The 22,011-nt window shown below is 41.0% G+C and overlaps 1 protein-coding gene across 3 annotated transcripts; it reads right to left on the reverse strand.

Moving 5' to 3' along the window:
* Window positions 1-4,672: 4,672 nt before the first annotated feature.
* LOC109530822 (calcitonin gene-related peptide) lies at window positions 4,673-14,909 on the reverse strand. Of its 3 annotated transcripts, none has more exons than XM_019894720.1 (5): window positions 14,472-14,861; window positions 12,685-12,780; window positions 10,366-10,509; window positions 5,824-6,004; window positions 4,673-5,016 (listed from the first exon to the last, which is right to left on the reverse strand). In XM_019894720.1, exons 2-4 carry the CDS (start codon window positions 12,768-12,770, stop codon window positions 5,842-5,844), a joined length of 393 nt encoding a protein of 130 aa, XP_019750279.1. In that variant the 5' UTR covers window positions 12,771-12,780; window positions 14,472-14,861; the 3' UTR covers window positions 4,673-5,016; window positions 5,824-5,841. The 3 variants fall into 3 exon arrangements, with proteins under 3 accessions (XP_019750279.1, XP_019750280.1, XP_019750278.1); XM_019894721.1 differs by having other exon boundaries at window positions 5,824-6,001; window positions 14,472-14,854; XM_019894719.1 differs by lacking the exons at window positions 4,673-5,016; window positions 5,824-6,004 and adding an exon at window positions 8,279-8,515 and having other exon boundaries at window positions 14,472-14,909.
* Between the last annotated feature and the right edge of the window lie 7,102 nt (window positions 14,910-22,011).

The raw sequence follows: 22,011 nt of genomic DNA on the forward strand, positions 1-22,011 counted from the left end.
AGCTTGTTTGCCTTCTTGGGGAAGAATCGCACACAGACGAGTGGGGGATTGTGGGGAAGGTGAGAGGACGTCGGGTTAGACCCTTTGTTGTTTCTGGACCTGTACTGCCTTGACTTGTCCCACTGGTGTCTGCTTTCACGCTTGGAAGTGACACCCGTGTGGAAAAAGCGGGGCCGGGGTGCTTTTTAAGACGGCGAAGGAAAGTTCAAGTGTAAACGGCAGTCAGCTGGTTTGCATTAGCTTACGTAGTGACTGAACAATTTCATGGCCACATACTCACACCTACTGTCGAGTCTATAAATATTAGCGCAAATGCCAACGTAAACAACTAATTTCCGCTCAAGTTTTACCTCATTTCCTGTTAAATTTGACTGGAGAGTACTGGCAACTCGCTCGACTTTATCGGAAGAGTTAGATTCCTGCACATACTACCAAATTCCAATTTTATGCCAAAATCCACATTTTGAGCAATGTTTGCCAATGATCCGGCAACACATATCAATGGAAAATTCGCAAAGGAACGATTATCGCTGAATTTACACTCTGTACCCCAATTCGGTTTCCGATTCTGCGCTCCGTTGATATGTGTGGTGGATGTCATCATATTTCATTCCTATGACATTAGTGTGCATCAGACCCTCTTAATCATTGTGGAAAAAAAAATATTGAATGCATTCTTATGATCATCTTTAATGTATTTTAATACATATATTCTAATATTGATGGCGGTAAAACCAGTTGTGTGTGTGTGTGTGTGTGTGTGTGTGTGTGTGTGTGTGTGTGTGTGTGTGTGTGTGTGTGTGAGACACACACACACGCACGCTGCGCGGGCTGCTAATACACACACACACATTTATTTATTTATTTTTTTCCGGACTTTTCAGAAAAGTGTGCCAGGGCGAACATGGTGGAAAACATCCCTCAAATGCCGCAAAGGAAGATTGATGGTGGTTTGGAATGCAGATTAGGCCTTCATATGGTCTGCCATCTATTAGTACGACTTCCAAGAAGGAAGCAATTACATTTTGGCTAGGATCTGGATCAAGGTGAGTTAGGGCGTGCCCATATTTGTAGGCTTCGTCCTCCAAAGGACGTCCAGCAGTGGGTGTGTGTGTGTGTGTGTGTGTGTGTGTGTGTGTGTGTGTGTGTGTGTGTGTGTGTGTGTGTGTGAGACATACAGATGCACGATCGGCGGGTGCAAAGCCTTGCAGCGGCCACCCCCACATCATCCGCAAGTGGAAATCTTGCAGTTCCTCATGAATGTACTTGCTTTGTGGCAATCTCCTGTGCTCAGTTCGGCAAGTTCGTTTTGCTTCCGCCATGCGTCCCCTGTACTGAATTTAAGGGGAATGAGAGCTCCGGATGTCCTGTGTGGAAGGGGCTAGTGGCAGAAGAAGAGACACTGGATTTAGTCACTTATGAGACAGAACTCATCAAAGCGGGGCAGACCATTCACACAGCCTTTGCAGCTTGGTGAATGTAGATAATTAGATGCATGGCAAGGTAAGCCTCTGGGACAATGACAGACAGGTAGGTCGGAAACATAAATTTAACCCTCATGTCGGTACCTTATCTACAGAGGTTACAGTAGGTGGCCATGTGGGAACAATGTCTTTGTTTGGTAATTAACCGGCCTTTTTTTGTGTGTTTGTTACTAGGCACTGCTATGGGGTCATCTCATCTAAATTTAGCTAATGGAGCTTGTCCCATTTTGCCAATACACAAGCCTCATCTGGGTTTACTGATCCAAAAGGTACCATGGTGAATCGAACTGAAGTCTACAACTTGATGCAAACATGTCAAAGTGTTAATCCTTCGTCCCAAAGCTACTGCCTTCCCTGCACATTGGCGTCACGGCATTTCATCGCCTATCCCTCTCAGACAGAACTCAATGGATTGTGCGTACACACACCGCGTTTTGCGGCTTGCCGCATCAAGATAATTAGATCCGTGTAGTGCGCGAGTAACTATCGCTTTCAACACAAAGGGGCATGTGGCTCCGTTCAAGAAGCTGGGTGAGGACGCAAGCAAGACATGGGTTGACTTATACGAACCGCAATGTATAATGTCGCAGTCGATGAAAACGTGTCCTGCTGTCAACCCTTCAACCTATTGTTGCCTATTGCAATTTGTGTCTTGTGTGTTTGTATTTTAACACAGAAGTCAATCAGTAGTCAATTATGGCTTGGTTCAGGGAGACATGAAGTGAATTTCCAGAAGCAGTAGAGAAGCACGCATCTTCCAAAGCGCTTTGGTTTGGAAATGGCTTCTGTGGTGTTGGATTCTGGGAATGAGACCGGGGTCGTCAGTTTTGGGTTCAATTCGGTGGGGGGTGGGGGGGGGTTGATTTCTTCTCCACAAACCGTCTCATTTCCATGTGGAGGGGCCCCTTGCAGTGCATCTGTGTGCCATTAGCAGCGCCATTGTAGCCTTGTTACATCACTACTGGGAGACACAAGCTCCAAACCCGAAGGAATGACCCACCAAGCTGCCTTCCAGCTGCCCCCCGCTCATCCCCACAAAGTACCCAAACGCAGAGATCATATGTACATATTTTTCCTCTGCCTGTGTCGTCCAGGAAAAGTTTCCGTGCGGATCCCAGTGTGGTTGTGGCTTTTTTTCCATCTGAACACTGAAACTGGGAGAAGGGGGTCTGACGTGCACCCCCGTCTGATATACGCCAATAGCTTCGCTCCACATACTAATCATGCATATCATTTCAATTAGTGAGCATTACCCCCACAAGGGCGTTATTAAACATGTTCCTCACATTACAAAATAACATCCTCACGCTCTGGTTTCGGAAGAGATGGCGACAAATTCCCTGCCCTCACTCGGGCGCACACTCACCACTCATCCGTGGTCCCAAATAGGATCAACTATATCCTGCTTTGCCGTTTCGCCCTTAATGAATGGGCTCGTTATGACGCTCAGTGCGCAAACACTGTTGCCAACAACCCCTCGATTTGTCCGCCTCGGTTGACGCTGAGCCGTTTTTCATCCGAAACAATTTGCATAGTTGAATTTATTGTCCTTTTTGGCACATTTTTAAATACCGAAATTAGCATAGAACACAGAACACTTTCTTTTTGTTTAATCCAAAATTTGAGAGACCCCTGCATGACGAGGAAAGAATGGTTGTATAAGTTCGTTTATCATGGAGGAAATAATACTGCTAACACACCCCACACCACAGGATTATCACTCAGAATAATATTTTAGAAGCATCCAATAATCGGGTCTTTGCTTAATTTGTTTGGAATGTGTTGACCAGTGCTCAATCGACATTACAGTTTAAAGTGCAATTGTAGGAATTAATGACGAAAGCTCTTGCTGATATTTTGTCATTTTAGTTTAGTTTTGACTCAAAAACAATTGACACAATAATGGAGCGAGTTGCCAATTAGCTTGGAAATTGTTTTGTCAAAAACATCTTCATGAACTACACTGACGTTGGTTAAAACAACTACATTAAAAGATTCGATCGGACATGCTAAATTGTTGCATAAAAGATATGTTAGTTAAAATTGATGGGGAAACCAAGTCAGAAATGTTACAATATAACGTTATAATAATATGTTCTATCTGGTCCCTTCAGTCTATTCTGATTCATATTGTTTGATTATTAATTAAGCAGCAAAATTCACCTGTTTTTAGTCGGCCATTTTGCCACTGGCTGTCGATTGAAAGTGACTTCACAATGCCAAATGGCTCTCAAGATGACCAGAAAACAGGTGAGCTGTGATTGGCCGTTACCTGAGCCCTGATCACCTGTGATGTCATTTTCAGTTGAGAGCAAATGTCAAAATGGCCGCCCCCTGAGATGGATACAAATAGGGTACATTTTGCTGTTTAATTCATATCCTACAAATGCAATAGTAATCAGAATGCTGTGTCTAAGCTAGTGGAGGTTCATAGATACAATAATAGGATAAAATGTACGTTAAAACATATCTATGTTGAAAATTTTGTTTAAAAATATAGGCCAATACATAACTATGCTGAAACGTTCCTTCACACTCGTAATAAAATAAATAATTACAAATAAAATGCTTGTAAAGATTATTCACGAAACCTATGACAACTACAATAAAATGTACCCCGATCTATATTGAAGACTGTTTGTCCTCAGAAGCGCCAAAAGAACCAGTCTGATTGCAGGTTGCACTGCCTTTTTTATTCAGCAATTACCCATGCATTTGTTATTTGCCCATATTTTGCAAAACATATCCCACCTGTGTGTGTGTGTGTGTGTGTGTGTGTGTGTGTGTGTGTGTGTGTGTGTGTGTGTTACAAATCACACACATATACAGACACACACACATACTCATCGCTCTCTTCCGGTGGTGTTCTAATCCTATTGTTTGATTATTTCTAGTTGATTGACAGTGTTTACAACATGTCCAAATATAATCATGTGCTAAAAAGAACAACACAAGTACCGCAAACCCGAGTGTATCTAAAATACATTTTAATCTTGCTCAAATCTTGTCTTTTTTTCCCCCCCAACAATATTATTGACAACAATCATCATCATCATCACCACCATCATCATCATCATCATCATCATCACCACCACCACCACCACCATACTTCACAGAACTGTACAATCATGTAAATTGTTCTACATCAAGGCACAAGACAACAGCCCACTGTGGGTTAGGGAGGATGTTTTTTTTTTGTTTTGTTTTTTGGGTGGAGGGGGATGGGAGGTCCATTGGTAGGCTGATGGGGGTCCCGCTGGCTGGATAATGCTACACGGTAGGAGGAAAAGGAGGACTTGGTTAACACTTTTTTTCCCCCCAATGTAGAAAAAATGGCAAGTGAACACAAACTAAAGTGCTTTTATTTACGGGCCAAAATGAAGATGGAAACTTGATGTTTTTTTGTTTTTTTTTAATGTGAGTGTATGCAAAGGGACAGTTCACTGTTGATTTTCTGCTCCATTGTCGATGTTTTTTTTTCTCCAGGTTATTTTTTTTTTAATCTCCCGATGTTTTATCGCCATGTGTCAACCTGTGTAAAACACAAAAAGAAGGAAATTAACTAACATTTTACTAATGTAACTGCATACAACTGCAGAGCCCTTACCTATGAGAATTTTGTACTTTTTTTTTCTTTTCCAAAAGAAATATTTTCGATTTTTATTGACCCTGGAGCGCTAGTTTTAAAAAACACACCTACAACTACTCAGAAATAGTGGTTAAAACATGTTTAAAAAGGTATGCAAAAAACTTAAGCACAATCAAATATTTGTTTAAAATTTTTTTGTTCAAATTGCACAAAAATTTTTATTTATAATTGAACTCCAGTCAAATGTTATGACAAAGTATGTTTCCATTGTTACTTAAAACATCGTGATGCAAAAACCTGTTTAAAAATTATGTTAAAACATACTGCAGCAGTTCAATTGTTAATTGAAATGTTGCAATAAATACAATAAAATGTACCGTAACAATGCTAAATGTTTGGTTAAAAAAAAGCTACTGTTTGTTAAAACAACTATATTACCATGTATACATTTTGTTATTTATGACTACATACTGCATGAATGTTACAAAATTCTAAAAATGACTGCTAAATTATTAGTTTCAATATGTCATAAAACATCATGCTAAAATATTACTATAAAATACATATGCTAAGATGTTATTTAAAAAGATTTGTTAAAACATAACTTGGCTAGAATATTGGTCTTTAAAACATAGCTAGGCTAAAATGTTAGCTATAATTTGCTAAATTTGTGCCACCCCTCCTGACTTGTCCATTTACCGTTTGATAATGTGCCCGTTATCCAAATTGATACCCAATGTGTCCGTTTACCGTTTTGCGTCCAGGTGCTCACATGACAATGCTTCTCCTCCGCCGGCCGAAGGCTTTGGCGCCGACGTTGGTGGGCACAAAGTTGCTGTTGCCCATCCCCCCCGACCGGCTGAGGAAGTCGGCCAGGCGGTGGGTGACGCAGGTGGCTGTATTGCAGGCTCGCTTCTGTGCTGTAACGCTGCTTCAGGGTAAGCGGAGCAGGTGGTTATGATGATTTATGTAAAAATTCAAAGTTGAAGTACATCAATATTTTCGTCATTTTTATCAACACTGATCTTTCTCTGCGGTTTGGCCTTTTGTGCTGATGCAAAACCTCTCTCTTGTTTTTTTTAGCGCTATGCTAACAATGCTAAAATGTTACTTCTAAGTTAGTAATAATTCAAATGTTTGTTTAAAAAATATATTGCTAAAACATAACTATGCTAAGATATTGATTTATAGAATGTTGAGTAAAACATAACTACACCCAAATGTTACCTAAAAATTGTAGTTATACAACCACGCTAAAATGTTTGTCAAAAATGTTACAACATCCTACAACTATGCTGAATTTCAACTAATAAAAAAATATTAGTTCCAACATAACTACGCTCAAATGTTCGTTTAAAAAGATAACTTGAACACATGCTAAAATGATCTGTCACAACAGATGTGTGTGGACTTGTGGTTACATTGGATAGATATTTTTTAGTTCTGATGTTCTTACTTTAGGATAATATATGCTGGGCTGGCTGATGGGATGCCATGATTTCCTTTCTGTCTTTCTTTTTGTTTTTATTTCTTTCTGTCTTTATTTCTTTCCTTATTTCTTTTGTTCGTTCTTTCTTGCTTGCTTCCTTTGGCTTTCCTTAAAAGTAAATGAGTTGATCGTCCTGGGCACACTGTTCCGCACTGAATGAAAGTCAGCTAAGGCTTTTGAATGAAAGTCAGCTAAGGCTTCCTGGTAGAAAAATATGTTTATTGAACAAGCAACATGGCGGCGCTTGCTGATTAACGTTACATGCGAAGAAGTAGGTGTGTGTGTGTGTGTGTGTGTGTGTGTGTGTGTGTGTGTGTGTGTGTGTGTGTGTGTGTGTGTGTGTGCACGTGAGTGCGTGTGCTCACATGTCTCTGGTGGTGTACAGCAAAGAACGTGATTGTCTGACCTAGGGCTGGGTGACATGGCCTCAAAATAAAATCTCTTTTTTTATAATCCGATTTTCACTTGAACATGTTTTCCCCTCTTCAGTTATAGGAACATTTCTATCAATTTGTCAGTTTTTTTCCCCTCCCTTTGAGAATTGCTTTAGTTCTTCTCATACTGAATGAGATTAGAAACAGTTTTGTCCCAGCGTTAAATTGCATCAACTTCCAGAAAATAATAGAAATAAATTCTTTTCTTTCCCCTCAAAGATACAATAATGTGAAAATACGTATTTCTCTTGGGAAGAAAAAAAAATCCATTCTGTTTAAATATATGTCACACAATCCATAATAAAATTTTAAATGTACAGAAAACGAGTTGTCGTATTACAGTACATGGCTCGGCTGCTCCACATGTAAGAATAACGTGACACTCTTAAAATGAGAACATGAATTAATTAGTTTACTTAACCAATTTTAGGAAAATGTGGACCAGGTTAAAGAAGAAATTGGGCTGTACCTGCCCCGCAGGCCATACTTTGTTCACCGTTAAGATACAGGGTGCGCATAGTTCATTAAAAAGTCTGAAATGGGATTTGTACTCAAAGTGAAGCCCAGCTATTTGCTATTTGCCTTTGTTCTGTAATTGCGCAAAGATGCCACAAGATGGCGGCAAATGACTCCTTTGGTTGAAATTAAATTCCTCAAACGATGTCATCAGATTATAGTCGTAGATTTAGCATTAAAAACAGTGGATAATTTTCTGTGAACAGTGGGAGCATAGGTTAAAAAAAAGTCAGTGAATTATGCGATTATAACCAACTAGAGTTCATATTTGTCCTTAGAGAGCCAGCAAACTGGCCCACACTAATATCGGTGTTTTCTGATTACATTAATAATATCGGCATACCTGGTGAGCGTGATGTATTACATTGAAATGTTTTATGTTATTGCCTTGCGATGAGGTAAATTAATTTTTGAAATGCTCCAGAGGATGTACTTAGTACAGATGCCCGCTGTTCTGTTGCATCTCTGTATAGTGTTAATGGTCCAGCTTCCAAATGCACTGCTCGACATTGTTAAAATGTTATTTGGAAATCTATTTACTGCGAGAAAATAATCATGATTAACTTTCTTTACAAACTAAACCAAATTCAAATTACTCAATGAAATGGATTCGTCGCCCAGCCCTAGTCTGAGACCAAAGATGGCCGCCTGTTTCTTTTCACTTCACGCCAGTCAGGCAAGCTACGCCAACATGCGCTGGCCAATGAGGACGACTGGGAGGTCATGACATAGCAAGGTTGCGGAAGGGGGGTTGAGGGGCAGGGGGGGGGCAGGGGGGGGGGGCAGAGGAGGACGGCGTAAAAGGGGGCGTGGTTAGACGGCGTCAAACGTCTCGCCGTAGCTGGCGTAGCGCTCGCCATCGGGAGCGCCGCGCTTCTTGCCGGGCGTTCCCGCTCCCACGTTGGTGCGAGGGAACGTCTGCAACTTGTGCAGCTCCTGAGAGAATTTGCCCAGTATGCAGGTGCTGAGGTTGGAGCAGCGCTTGGTTAGCGGCCGGGCCATGCTGTCAGAATCGGGGTACACAATACATACAGATCACATGCACAGGGGCGGGATCAGGCGGGAGAAAAGAAAACAATGACATGCAGGAAGATTTCATTGGATCCCACCAGAGATCTTGGGAGTTTTTGGACATTATGAGAGATCATCGGGCCTGCCGCAGGAAAATTCACCAAATTGGTGTGAAAATTATTTCGTTACTACAAGTAATGCTTTGTTCATCTATCTATGCCAGCGACATACAGTGACTCACAGGTTAATGAAATGCTACTCATACGGTAAATGTGAGTAAATACGGCATGTTAATATATTAGAAAGAAAACATTGCTAAAACATAATTATGCTCAAGTATTTTTATAACCCATTTACGCTAAAATGCTAGTTTACATTTGTTCAAACAAGTTTTTCAAAAATGTCAAATATTTGATAGAATAGTTTGCTAATTTTCACTAAAATGTGATGTTTATTGAAACATAACTACGCCTAAATCTTATCTATCAAAAAAATTAATAGAATAGATTCGTTGAAAAAAAACATTAGTGTTCATATTTCGGATTAAAAAGAAAGTATTTAACATCTTAAAACATAACTAGGTTAACGTTGCAGCTTAAAAATGTTTGGTAAGACCAACATACTGCATTGCTTGAGCAAGTCCAAAGATCTCCGGTGGGATACATTGCGGTTGTCTCCAACCATGCATTTTCTACACAGTACAGACAGTATATTTTTTTTCCATTTCCCCCTCCCCCCCAACCCTCTTCATTCCATTCGCACGTTCATTGCAGGCATGCCAATCTGTCTCGTGCCAGCAAACCACTTAAGACCAGAATGTCCCTTCCTCGCATCATGCTCACTACATGACCACCCATCCATCCTTTCATGCAAATGTAATGCACCCCTACACACCGACTACCCCCACCCTTTTTTAAAACTTTTTTTTAATACATAACAGTCAAACGAACAGTTGCTCCCCATTCTCATGCGAAACTATCATGCACACTTCATTCAAAGTAGCTCGACTAATTCGGAGCAAGTCGTTCATGCGGGAGTGCCTTCGTGACTGCTGTGGCATGTGTGAGTCGAACCACTCGCAAGAATAATGATAACTCGAGGATGCAATTTCTTTTCGAAGTACCGCGTTGATGCTGAAGATGTGATATTGAACTGAAAGGCTGTGGAATAGAATCGTTTGAATGTTTAAATATGGAAAACTTGAAGCAGGAATGCGGTTGGGGAATGTTATGCTCGCGCTGTCATGTCCTGAATGAGCCATACAGATTAAAGTCAGAATAGTCAAGAATAGAATCTGTCAAGAACTGTTGGAGAAGGCAAACATGTCAAATGCGTTAATTTATTAGTTTGGGAATGTTAATGTGAAAGCATTTGGGGAATGTGATCAATACTTCCATCTACTGTACAGTATGTCCTGATTGAGTTCAACGGTTTGGAATTGGCGTGGTTCAGATCAGTCAAGAAATGTGGAAGGAGGAGGTCAATTGGTCATTGTCAAATATTTCTCGATTTGGATATTTTATGGTGAAAATATTGACAATTTGAAAACGTGATCAATAGTTCCGTAGAAGTCTTGAATGTGCTCAACATTTTGAAGATGAAACGTGAGGTATGAGGAACTTCTTTTAAATGTCTCATTCATTCAAAAAGGGTTGTGTGTGTGCGTGTGTGCGGAACTGAGGGAAAAAGTGGAAATTTGTGAAATGTCGAAATGTAGCTCCTAATGTCCTGAGTTTTAAATTTGGCATCGTTTGAATCGGTTGACAAATACAGAAGGGGTCGGTCATTAGAAGGTTCTCGCAATATGTTAATGATCCTAACAATATGAGCCGAAAGACGTACCTGTTGCCCTCAGCCGCCTGCTGCTGCTGCTGCTCCAGCTCCTCGGCCGTCATCTGCACAAACTCCTTGACGATGGCGTTGAGTAGCCGCCGCGCCTCGTAATCCGTCAGCGTCACCCTCTCCGACATGGACTCCAATGCCGGTCTGCAGGTGGCAAACAAAGAATGGCCGCACCAAAAGTTTACAAGCGTAACGACGTTAACAAATTCGTTGTTTTTTTTTTTTTAACGTGAACATCAATATGTTGGAATGTTTGGTATAATTTGTTGATTAAAACAAGACTACACTAAAATGTACATTAAAAATGTCCAGGACTGCTTTTCATCGGATCCTTTAAACACATTTACACTAAAATTCAGTTGAAAATCGTTCCTTAAATGTAACCATTCTGAAAATGTTTGTTAAAGAATGACCATGAAAATAACGACGCTAAAAGGGGACTAAAGCAAGGTTTGCAGAAAAATTTAGACTAACGTTTTTGTTACAAGATGATTAAAATGTTCATTGAATATTTGTTTAAACATAACGTCAATCAAATGTTTTTTTAACTTAAAATGTTACTTTAAAAATGTTTTAAAATGTATAACCACGCTAAATAGCTAAGTAGCTAAGTAGCTAAATAGCTAAGTAGCTAAAAAAAGGTCAATAAAAAACTAACGTCACTAAAATCACTATGCAAAAATGGTAGCTAACAAAAAGTCAATCAAACATAACCACACTAAAATGTTGCATGGTCAATGTTTGTTGAAACATGGCTAAGCTAACATTGTAGCTAAAATATTTTTGGTTAAACAATTTTGCTAAAATGGTCATGATAAGTCGAGGATCGAGATTTTTTTTTTTTTTCATGAAACAATAGCACTAAAATGCTTAGAACAAATTTGATCAATGTTTTAAAAAAAAAGGTTCATTCAAACTACTCTGAAATGTTCAAATGTTTGTTCAAGCATAACTACAGTAATGTGATAGCTAAGAAATGTTAGTTGAACCATAAGTAAAATATTTGTGGAAAATGTTGAACAAAAATAACTACCCTCAAATACTGAGTTAAAAATGTGTGAGATTTATTGGAAAAAAATGCGTCACGTTCGAGGAAGGGTTGAGTGGTCCCTGGCCAAATAGGGATGGTTGGATGTTGGATGCGTGTGTGGGTGGGGTCAAGGTGGCTCGTGTGATGTCACCGGCCAAGGAGGGATGATGTCGGTGTTGGAGGGCTGCCCGCCAACGCAGCAAAACAATCTGCACAAAGTGCCCCGGCGTCTTAATGTGTATCTGCCTTTAGATATATACTGATGCTTTTGCCAGGACTCGTGTAAATATAGAAATGCATATGTTTAGACATCACAGTGGCTCCACCCGCACAATCCCAAGTAACCCAAAAAGTGTGCCTCCACAAAAGTTGACTTTGGATGGACGACTGACGCTGTCAACTCGGCTGAACTTTATTTGTATAGCACTTTATCATACAAGATGTGCTATACAGTTGGAAAACAATTTTGCAGTTTAAAATCAATCAATAAAAACTGACAACAAAGTAATTTTTTAAGTGACAAATAAATAAAATTTTGCATAACGTACAGTTATATTGTCATGTATCATTAAAAACAATAATAATAATAATAATAATAATAATACAAAATAACAGTTGAAAATCCAATATTTTTTCAACTAGAACCTTAACATAGCTTTAGTCATTTGAAAAAAAGAATTCTAAGAATAAAATGGTAATAATAATATTTTTTTTTCCAAACAGTAACTTAACTGAATATTATTTTAATGGCAATTTTGACTAAAAATAACACAAAAATATTGTTACATTTTTTGAACATACCTGAGTACAATAACTGAGCATATTTTCATACAGTTGAGTTAATTTAAAAGGTATTTTTTTAATAATACAACTAAGAAAAGAAAAATCAAAAAATTATTGAGCATTACGAAAACATTTTTAAAGCCAGATTTTTTTTTTAATGCAGCTTTTTTATTGCTGCAATTATCAGGTGTACCTACAGTAATTGTCTTGTTCTATTACTTTAAACGGGTGTTAGTGGAGATTCTTGACCACAACAACAGTTTCCAAATGACCGTGTAGACTTGCATTAAACACTCTTTCCTTGTTTTTATTACATTATCGTAATCTGCCTGGAAATGACATTAGCGTAATGGGATGCAACAACTTTTTAAATGGATTAGCTTTGACAGCAAAGTGACATCTCCTTCAACTCGCTCCGTTATCACCCACAATGTACGCATGTTGTTGGTTCTTGTTCTCGTCCCATTTTAACAAACAGCGAGTGTCGGCTAACGCCATATTCTTACCTGGCGGGGGCAGCTTGCGAGCAGTACATCTGGCAGATGACCAGAGCATATGTGATGAGGAACGCCGAGATCTTCAGCATGACCATAGTACCCTCCCTGCATGACACACGCACGCACACACGCATACTTGTAAGCACACCCCCCAAAAGTGCCATTTCCTGACAATTCTTAATATCCCTGAAAGCATCCCACCAGGATGGAAGTACTGCCAGTTCTGGCGGGTAGGACATGGCTGCAGGAGTGTACGTGCGTGCGTGTGTGTGTGTGTGTTGAGTGGGTGTTTGGGGGTGGGGGCATCGATATGTGTATGAGAAGGATGAAGAGTTGGCAGGGTGACAGCGAGGAGGATGTCGAGGAGGTGGTGACTCCATCTAAATTAATGAAACATATCGTGGCTATGTTAAAATGTTCATTAAAACAATTCTAGTTGAAATAGAATTTGATGGGGCGGCATGGTGGTCGACGGCTTGGCACATCCGCCTCACAGTGCAGAGGTGCAGGGTTTGATTCCGGCGCCGAGGTTCCTGTGTGGGTTTTCTCTGGGTACTCTCGTTTCCTCCCACATTCCAAAAACATGTATGGGAGATTGAGTGGACGCACTACATTGTCCCGAGGTGTGATTGTGAACGCAAATGGTTGTTGTTTGTCTATGTGTGCCCTGCGACTGGCTGGCAACCAGTTCAGGGTGTCATATGATGCTGAAAGGAGTTCAAAATTGTTCTCCCCCAAAAAAACACTCAAGTGTTTTGTTTAAATGTTCGTGACTATCATAATTGATAAAACTGTCGGAAAGAAATATTTGTGAAAGAAAAACTACACTAAAATGAAAAAATACAAAAATACGTGTTCGAAACTCAGGAAGCAACACTGCTTGAAATTTAAAATGTTAGTTAAAACCATAACTGCGCTAAATTAGTGTAGGTAAAAATTGTTTGTCAAAACTATGCAAAAGGCTTTCTTTAAATGTTTTCCTGCACTTAAACTTAAATTTAAAAATTCTCATTAGTATATACAGTCCAACATAGCTAAGGTAAAATGTCATTAAAATATCTTGAACCATACTCTGATAAAATATTTGGCCGGACCTATCCCACTTTAATTAAAAGAAACAAAAAAATTGTTAAAAATATTGATTCACATTTTTACATTGCAATATTGGTTAAAAAAAATACATCTTAAAATGTCTGTTAAAACATAACGATGTAAAATGTTTTTACTGTCATTAAAGCATACAATACCTACGCTAAGATGTTAGTTCAAAAATGTCCCTTGAAAATTACAAACCAAAAAGACTAATGACAAGAAAAAAATGTTCAAAACGTAATGATGCTAACATATTAACACCCACTGACACTAAGTAATGGTCTGGTCAAACATAACTAGGCTATAAATGTTTGTTCAAACTGTTAGTTCAAATAGAACCATGCGAAAATCTTTGTTTCAAATGTCATTTAAAAGACAACCATAAAATCTAAGCGGAGGGAGGAGGAGGAGAAGAAAAAGCGTGAAGGATGGAGAGGATGACAGAAAAGAGGAAGAGGTGGCGACTCCATCCAAGCTTCCCTGAGGAACCAGTGCATTAGTGTAATGAGCTGCCATTCCCTCACCCACACACCCACCCACACACACACACACACACACACACACACACACACACACACACACACAAACACAAACACACAACTATCCCGTAGACTTTTTTTCATCCCCTCATTTTTAACCCACTTTTTGGCTACGGTTGCAATCATGATAACCACATATCATATCATCACAAAGCAAATACTCACCTTCGGCGAGAAGCACCAAAAATAAATAAATCTCAAATATGTGGGCTTTTTTTTCTTTTTCTTTTTAAAATTATTATTTTTTTAGGGGGGTCCGGAACAGGAGCTGCGAGCTGTGTTTTTGCGTGTAGCGGCGAAGCAGTGGCCCCCTATATATCCCGCCACCCGGGTTTGTGCATCGGCTGTGGAGGTGGGTAATTATCCCGCAGCCCAGCCAATGGGGCGATGAGCTGGTTTCGACGGCAGCCAATGGGAGGGCGGCGAGACACGCGGACGTCATCCGCAGAGCCACTCCATTCACAAAAATCCGCCTCATTTGCATTGATGTCATTCATTAAATGGGCAGCAGGGGCAAAGTTACGTTGCTTAAATCGATAGGGCAGCCCCCCACCACCACCACCACAACACTTTTTTTCACTAGGCGGGGGCGGGGCCATCTACTGGTGAGGGAGCACACTACACATTGAGGCACTCATTCATAAGCTTCTGCAATGTGACTCACCGCTCAGACTTTGGCATAGCGATTTTTGGCATCCCACGACGTGTTTGCACCAAGGCGAGCTGCGTAATAAGAGCGAGAAATCCACATCGATTGAGCGAATGGAAGCTAAGACAATGTTGAGCAGAACTTGAAAAAAATATTATAACAAGCATCCTTAAAAGTTAACTGTCTTTTGACATTGCATTTGTCTATAATGAACATCATTAAAAAAGAGTATTTCTTATGACATAGCTTCACTAACTTATCCGAAGGGGAAGTCAAGTCAAAAAAGTTCTTTATAACGTGTTCTATGCCACAGCTGCTACATTGTTAGCCTGATTTATTCATAATAGAGTGTGATTAAAACACAAAATGTATTTGGTTGAATGTTTTTTTTTTTTATATCCAATCAATTAAAAATCAAAAAGATGCGATGAACGTACACGTCGAGTAGAAATGACGCTAATTCCGCGTTGCTTCGGAGTTCTCTCAGCTACCTGTGGTCATGTTGCTTTGCTTCTGTTTGCTAATATTATTCCCAGTTGTTAGGAAACAAGAGGAGCATTGACATGTTATTTATATGCACACACACACACACACACACACACACACACACACACACACACACACACACACACACACACACACACATATTTAGAAATGTTCGCTAAAAATGCTTGTTAAACAATGGCTAAATGCTAAATGTTTGTTAAAACTACACTTAAAAACACCTACCAAAATAAAATATTCATTAAAACTTTTTCATGAAAACATTGTCTCATTTTACTTATTTATTTATTTCATTGGGACTTTGCACATTCATCAGCCCAAAAATAAACAGTGTAAAAGCGCCGGACTTAGCATCAATGCTAATTTTCAGCCGCAGTCCCAAGACGGGTTTCTAAAATAGTCCTGAAATCTTAGTTACAAATTGTTCGTTGAAACGCCTCGACACTAAAATGTTTGTGAAACCAATGTTCCTTCGGAATATTACTTCAAAACCACTGCGCTGGTTTGTTCAAACATAACTTTGTTCAAATAGTTTGTTAAAACACTGCCGCTTTCCTTCATAAGCTTATGCAATGACGTGACGTGACTCACCACTTATACGCTGATGTCAGCGTGTTTTGGTGGTCTCACGCCATCTCCGCTCCCAACATGAGCATGGCGTGTGATAACAAGAGCGAAGCATCAAAGTCTATTGAGCTAATGGAGTGATTGGAGCCACAAACGACAGGGAGGGGAGGTCGGGGGGGGCGACGGGCTGCTGCTGCCCACGCGCTGAGCAAACGAGTTGTCCGTCCTCGGATCGATGGCTGCTGTTTCTCCAAAGCAATTACACAACTCTTTGTCATGCACTGTCGTCTCAGTTCCTTTTCATTAGCCACCGCATGTGTGTGTATCTTCAAACGTAACTTCAAACGTAACTAACTAAGGCTAAAAAAAATGGTTCAAAAACCACCAGTAACAGGATTTCTTTTTTGCCACCATCTTTGCATCTTGGTGCAAAAAAAAACCACACAATCTCGAATTTTCGACCAGATATGCAAGGGCTTCTTTGAATTTTTTGGACTTTTATTTATCAAGTGCACTAAAATTAGTCAACCAAGTAATTTGCATATTGTTTATATAGTCCAGTTGTTTTTGCAAAACTGCTACCCGAACAACTTTCTCACCCAAAATACTTTAGGATTTTACAAGATTTTTTCGACGTGTAACTCACCAGAAAATATTTGCCCCTGCACAGAAACAGCGGCCGAACCCCATGTCTTCATTGAGAACCAAAACAGGAGCAATAGCAATTTGTCATAAAATGACCATTTGGGAATCACTCATGTGATATTTTCACAATTTGGACGTTGACACAGAGCAGAAAGTGGAGAAAACCATTTTTTTGCTTGTAAAAATTAATTTATGAATTTATTTATTTGCGAGTGAATTTGTTCACCACGGCGTTTCAAAGAGAAAAGTTGTGACTATTTTAGTGAGTCATTAATTTGCATGCGGGCGTGTGCCCATCCCACTGTCAAGCCAATGAATGCGTGTGGTATGTCAGAGGAGCAGACAAGGAACAGGCTTGTGCGTCATTGAGGAACCCCATTAGACAGGATGAGCCTTTTAGTGCTATTGAGCTTAGCGGGCTCACCCGTGTCAGGTGCTAAATCACCTCCGGGTAGTCCAGTTGTTTTTTGCAAAACTGCTACCTGAACAACTTTCTCACCCAAAATACTTGAGGATTTTACAAGATTTTTTCCACGTGTAACCCACCAGAAAATATTTGCCCCTGCACAGAAACAGTGGCCGAATCCCATCTCTTCATTGAGAACCAAAACTGGAGCAATAGCAATTTGTCATAAAATGACCATTTGGGAATCACTCATGTGATATTTTCACAATTTGGACGTTGACACAGAGCAGAAAGTGGAGAAAACCATTTTTTTGCTTGTAAAAATGAATTTATGAATTTATTTATTTGCGAGTGAATTTGTTCACCACGGCGTTTCAAAGAGAAAAGTTGTGACTATTTTAGTGAGTCATTAATTTGCATGCGGGCGTGTGCCCATCCCACTGTCAAGCCAATGAATGCGTGTGGTATGTCAGAGGAGCAGACAAGGAACAGGCTTGTGCGTCATTGAGGAACCCCATTAGACAGGATGAGCCTTTTAGTGCTATTGAGCTTAGCGGGCTCACCCGTGTCAGGTGCTAAATCACCTCCGGACGGCTTGGATCTGCTTCCAACCCTCCGTGGACTTTCTCTTCGCAAACTTCTGAACCCGCTTCTTCATGTTGGTTGCCTTTTTTAAAGGGTCGAAAAACTTTCCCACGCCCAGTGTCACCATCCAGAGCATTTTTTGGGGGGGGGGGGTCTATGCTACCTGTTTTAGATGATCAGCTCATCGGCAAGCTCTGCAGAAGCCTGATAATGATCCTGATCTTTTAACTCAGGTGAGGAAACATATAAAGCATAGAGAATTGCGGGCCCTCGAGGACTGGCGTTGCCCACCCCTGTACAAGAAGGTCCAGTTGTCTTTTAGTCAACACCATGGAAATAAGTGACATCATCATGTTATAATCGAATATGTCAAAGGCTGTCAGTTGAGCGGAGAGATAATCGTGTTATGTGTTTGTCATTTTTCCGGTGTGGGTGTCGTCTTTTCAGTTACCGGTATCCCACTCCGCCCCGAGGGGAGCCCACGTGGGTTATCCTGGCTCCTTGGAAGTTTCCCTTCTGTTTTTGAAAATAAATTTAGAGGAAAAAAAAACTTTGCCACCACAGTCAATACAGTAACCTTTGAAAACAGCAGCCCCCGCTTGTGCCTATCAACACACTCACCCTAGTCCACCCTGTGAGGTCCGAATTTTTTAGACGTCCTACCACTCACAATCATCAATCATCTTTCAGATGATTGATTTAAAAAAAAAAAAAGTGGTGGGATGGAACTTGACATCTTACATATAAGGTTAAGGTCTTTAAAAAAATTGGTTTTTCGAAATACATTGACACTCATGATTTTTTTTTTTTTTTTTGTGAATTGAGAGCAAAAATTTTCAATTTACTCACTTTTTTACGCATAATTTTAGACATGTTCATGTATCACACTGCGTTCACTCTTTTTCGGGTTTTTGTGTTGCGTTCAGATGTCAGTCCTGTTTTTATTTTTCACATTTGTGTAGCACACTGTTGTCACATTTTGTACCACTCTCATTTTGTGTTTTCTTTATTTTTTTGGGGTGGGGTGAAATATTTACATAGAACACTGCCGTCCGTCAGTGAGCCTCAATGGACTCCCTGTTATGCTTTTTCTTTGGCTTTTCTTGTTGCGTATTCAATCCTCATTAACTTCATAAAGGGAGGGAGGCAATTTCCTTTTGGGTGCCTTCCTCGTTAGCGTTAAGAGAGATATTTGAAGAAAGATGTGTATTTTTTTTAATTATCAATGGGTAACCTAGTTTGACGCTCTTTTTTGACAGCAAAGGTTTATTTTATGATTGCAGATTCGATTATGTCCAGCGGGGACCGATTATCTTCTTTGGAGATTTCCCGGTAGATAGACGGATTGACATGGCCGCCTCCACGTCGCAAATGAGCGGAAGCTTATTTGTGTTGGAATATCGGCAGAGAGCAGACTAACGAATGCGCCTTTGACTCTCGTCAAAGGGAAAAACAATTTCAAGCCGCCACTTTCAATATTTTAAGTGCCAGGGGCGGCCCACGGAGAAACAAAAAGACGTCGATGCGTTAGCGCTGCGGGGGGTGACGAAGAACCCTGCCAGAGAAGAAGATTCGTCGACGAGTACAATCACGTCACGCGTGTGGAGAAGCCAGCCGTCGATCGGGCCACGGCGCACGTGGTGATTGATGAACGCTGGCCCCGCAACTGGCGACTCCAACTCCCGGTCGGTCCGAGCCGCGGCGCTCCGGATAAATCACTTCCCAAGGAGAACCGGCACTTAAGTCATTACCCACCTAATGGCTTTCCATCTTCAAATCTAATCAGACGTTTGCCACCAGTGAGGAGGCTCGCACCTGATTAAATGGCAGTTCGAGCTCAGCTTTTGCGCTCATGCTTTCGTGTAGCCCGCCGCTCTCTTGAGCTTTTGCGCTATTAATATTTTGTCTTGATAAAGTGAGACAAATTCTGCCGGGAAGAAATCGTCTTCGATTAACTTCCTTTGTTTACACTCACAAAACAGCACAAATTGGCCCATCGGGCAGGGATGACATCGCCGTGAACGAATAAAAGCAAATCGATTACACAGGCACTAAGGAGCATATTCTCCCATGTGATTGAGTCAGAAAAGGTGCCTCGTGATATATTTGTTCGGACTGCGCCGATCTTTCCATTGACTTAAGTGTGTCGCCAACGCGGCTTCATGAAAAGAACCCACTCCGGCTGGAGCGACCCTGATGTGAGGGAGGAGACTTCAAGATCTTTTCTCTGCCGTACTCAGGGGTTGGGGGGCTGCGGTAAGTCCAGCGAGGCACTGGACTTGAAGGCGTAACATCATAGTGCACATTTTGATGACATTAACTGCATCGGCGCTTTGCTGTGGTGGCTTTGCAGCTGCCGACTGCTGCAGCTGCACATGGTGAAATCCATAGAAGTGAGGCGGGCCCGTGTGTGGCGAAACGCGTTGCTTGGCAACGATTAAACAACGCTTTTCTCCTGATGGAACGGCTCCAAACATGCATTGGGTCATGAGCGTGGCCCTCTGATCAAATAACTTGTCCAATATTTGGGAAATACAAATTCACATGCTTGAAAGTAGCCTGTCCGATTAGTCGCGAACACGTCACTGGTGACCGTCGATATAATTTACGGCTCCGCTACGCAAGTTAATTTTACGTTTGAAGTGTGACAGGTTTTCCCATCGGATCTCTATGGAATTCACATTTTTGAAATTTGCGCCACTTCCAGCCACTTGTGCTTTTGAGTAGCGCGCTGCGATCACTCTGCTGTTTTTCTGGCCTTTGCGAACCTGACTGGTGTCACGCTGTCACTCTGTGCTTTTTGTCTGGCTTTTCGGCAGCACGCTGATGTCACACTTCACTCTGCACTGCTTCTGTTTGCTGGATCTCTGTGTAAAATTGCCTCACGACGCTTCAAATTTATATTTAGGAATCGACGAACAATTCTGGCGTTCCTGCCGTGGATGATGTTGGCCCTCTCCTGAGTGCTGCTGTGTGTGAAGCACACACAACAGTGAGTGTCGTGACGTGCACGTCCGCCATACGGCCAGCAGGGCGAGGCTTTTCTTGGCGGAACGTACGCTGATGAAATGGGTGACGGATCCTTCTAAGATTTTATGCAGTTGACTTGGCAAGCACAATGGCGGCCACTTCATTCCTTCTTTGTATAATCGTGATGAATGGAGCTTCTAAGGGCCACAAGCTCTCTGCGCTGTTCCTGTACTTCATCCGTTAGTGTCTTAAGTATCGATTAGCCCGAGGCACGTCGCTTCTTTTTTATTTATTTATTTTCTTAATCAGCCCCAACATCCTTTCCCGAGCTGCCACACTGGGGGATGCTCTGAGCTTAAAAAAAAAAAATGACCCGGTGTCCTTAACACAACAGACTGAAAAAGAAGCGAAACTAAGCTTGAATGCCATATGCTACACTTTTTCCGACTTTCCACCTGCCCTCGCTCTGTGCTCCTTTTTCAGGCTTTTGTGTATTCTGTGGGTTTCCAACAAACTTGGACAAATCCTTTTAAGATGCGGGTCCTGCATGAAAGCGCCTGTGCGTCAGACTGTGTCAGAGCAAGCGGCTCCACCCCAAGCATCTTAAGGGAAACTTGGCCCGCGGTGGCATGAGGAGTCATTTGGCTTTCAATCACGCCTGATCAACTTGGCGCCCGTCTTACAGTATTTATAGAAACTTAACGTGATGGGCTTATGACGACTGGCCGCCGCCCAACAATATGCTTTCATTCCTCTGCCTCTGCGGCAAAAGCTCCCGCTTACTGCTATGCGATTTTTTTTTTTTTTTCTATTTCCACTGCTTGGATCACTAAAACGCCGTCCGACTTAGAATGTCTTTGCAACCTTCCGTTTTGGTGCAAATCTGTATAAAAGGGCAGATATGCTGGGGATCTGCTCTGAGCTTTGATGCAAATTGAGAAAAATCCTCCCCTAAAAATTGTTTAAACTGTAACTCTGACACAATCTGTGATCCCAAAGCACTTAGATTTAAATTTCAAGATCATCTTACTCAGTCAAAATGTAACCTTTCAACTTTGTTGACACCAATTCCTATTTACTTTTGACAGAGCTTTGGGTGCATTCGAGCATTTCCAAGCAAAAAAAAAAATAAATTATGAATTGTTGAGTTTTTCAGCCAATTACAGAGCATTAAAGAAACAAAAAATCCGTAAAGAGCTAAACTCCCGTCGATGAGAAAAGTAGTGCTTTGGCCCCATCTTGTGGCTGCTTTGTGAACTATGTTGACATGAGGGGAGGAGTTTCTTTTAGCGGTCCAGTAGACTCTCCTGATGTTCAGTAGACTTAATTACTGACAGATTTATTTACTGTATGCTGATTGTACTCATAATAATCTTAGT

This window comes from Hippocampus comes, unplaced genomic scaffold (genome assembly GCF_001891065.2).
Source record: "Hippocampus comes isolate QL1 unplaced genomic scaffold, H_comes_QL1_v1.1 scaffold319, whole genome shotgun sequence".
Classification (NCBI taxonomy): Eukaryota; Metazoa; Chordata; class Actinopteri; order Syngnathiformes; family Syngnathidae; genus Hippocampus; species Hippocampus comes.

Coding starts and splice junctions, on each gene's coding strand:
- LOC109530822 (XM_019894719.1), bottom strand. CDS start 12,770: ATGGTCATGCTGAAGATCTCGGCGTTCCTCATCACATATGCTCTGGTC. Junction 10,510..12,684: donor TCGCAAGCTGCCCCCGCCAG/GTAAGAATATGG, acceptor TGCCACCTGCAG/ACCGGCATTGGAGTCCATGT. Junction 8,516..10,365: donor CAGGCGGCTGAGGGCAACAG/GTACGTCTTTCG, acceptor CGATTCTGACAG/CATGGCCCGGCCGCTAACCA.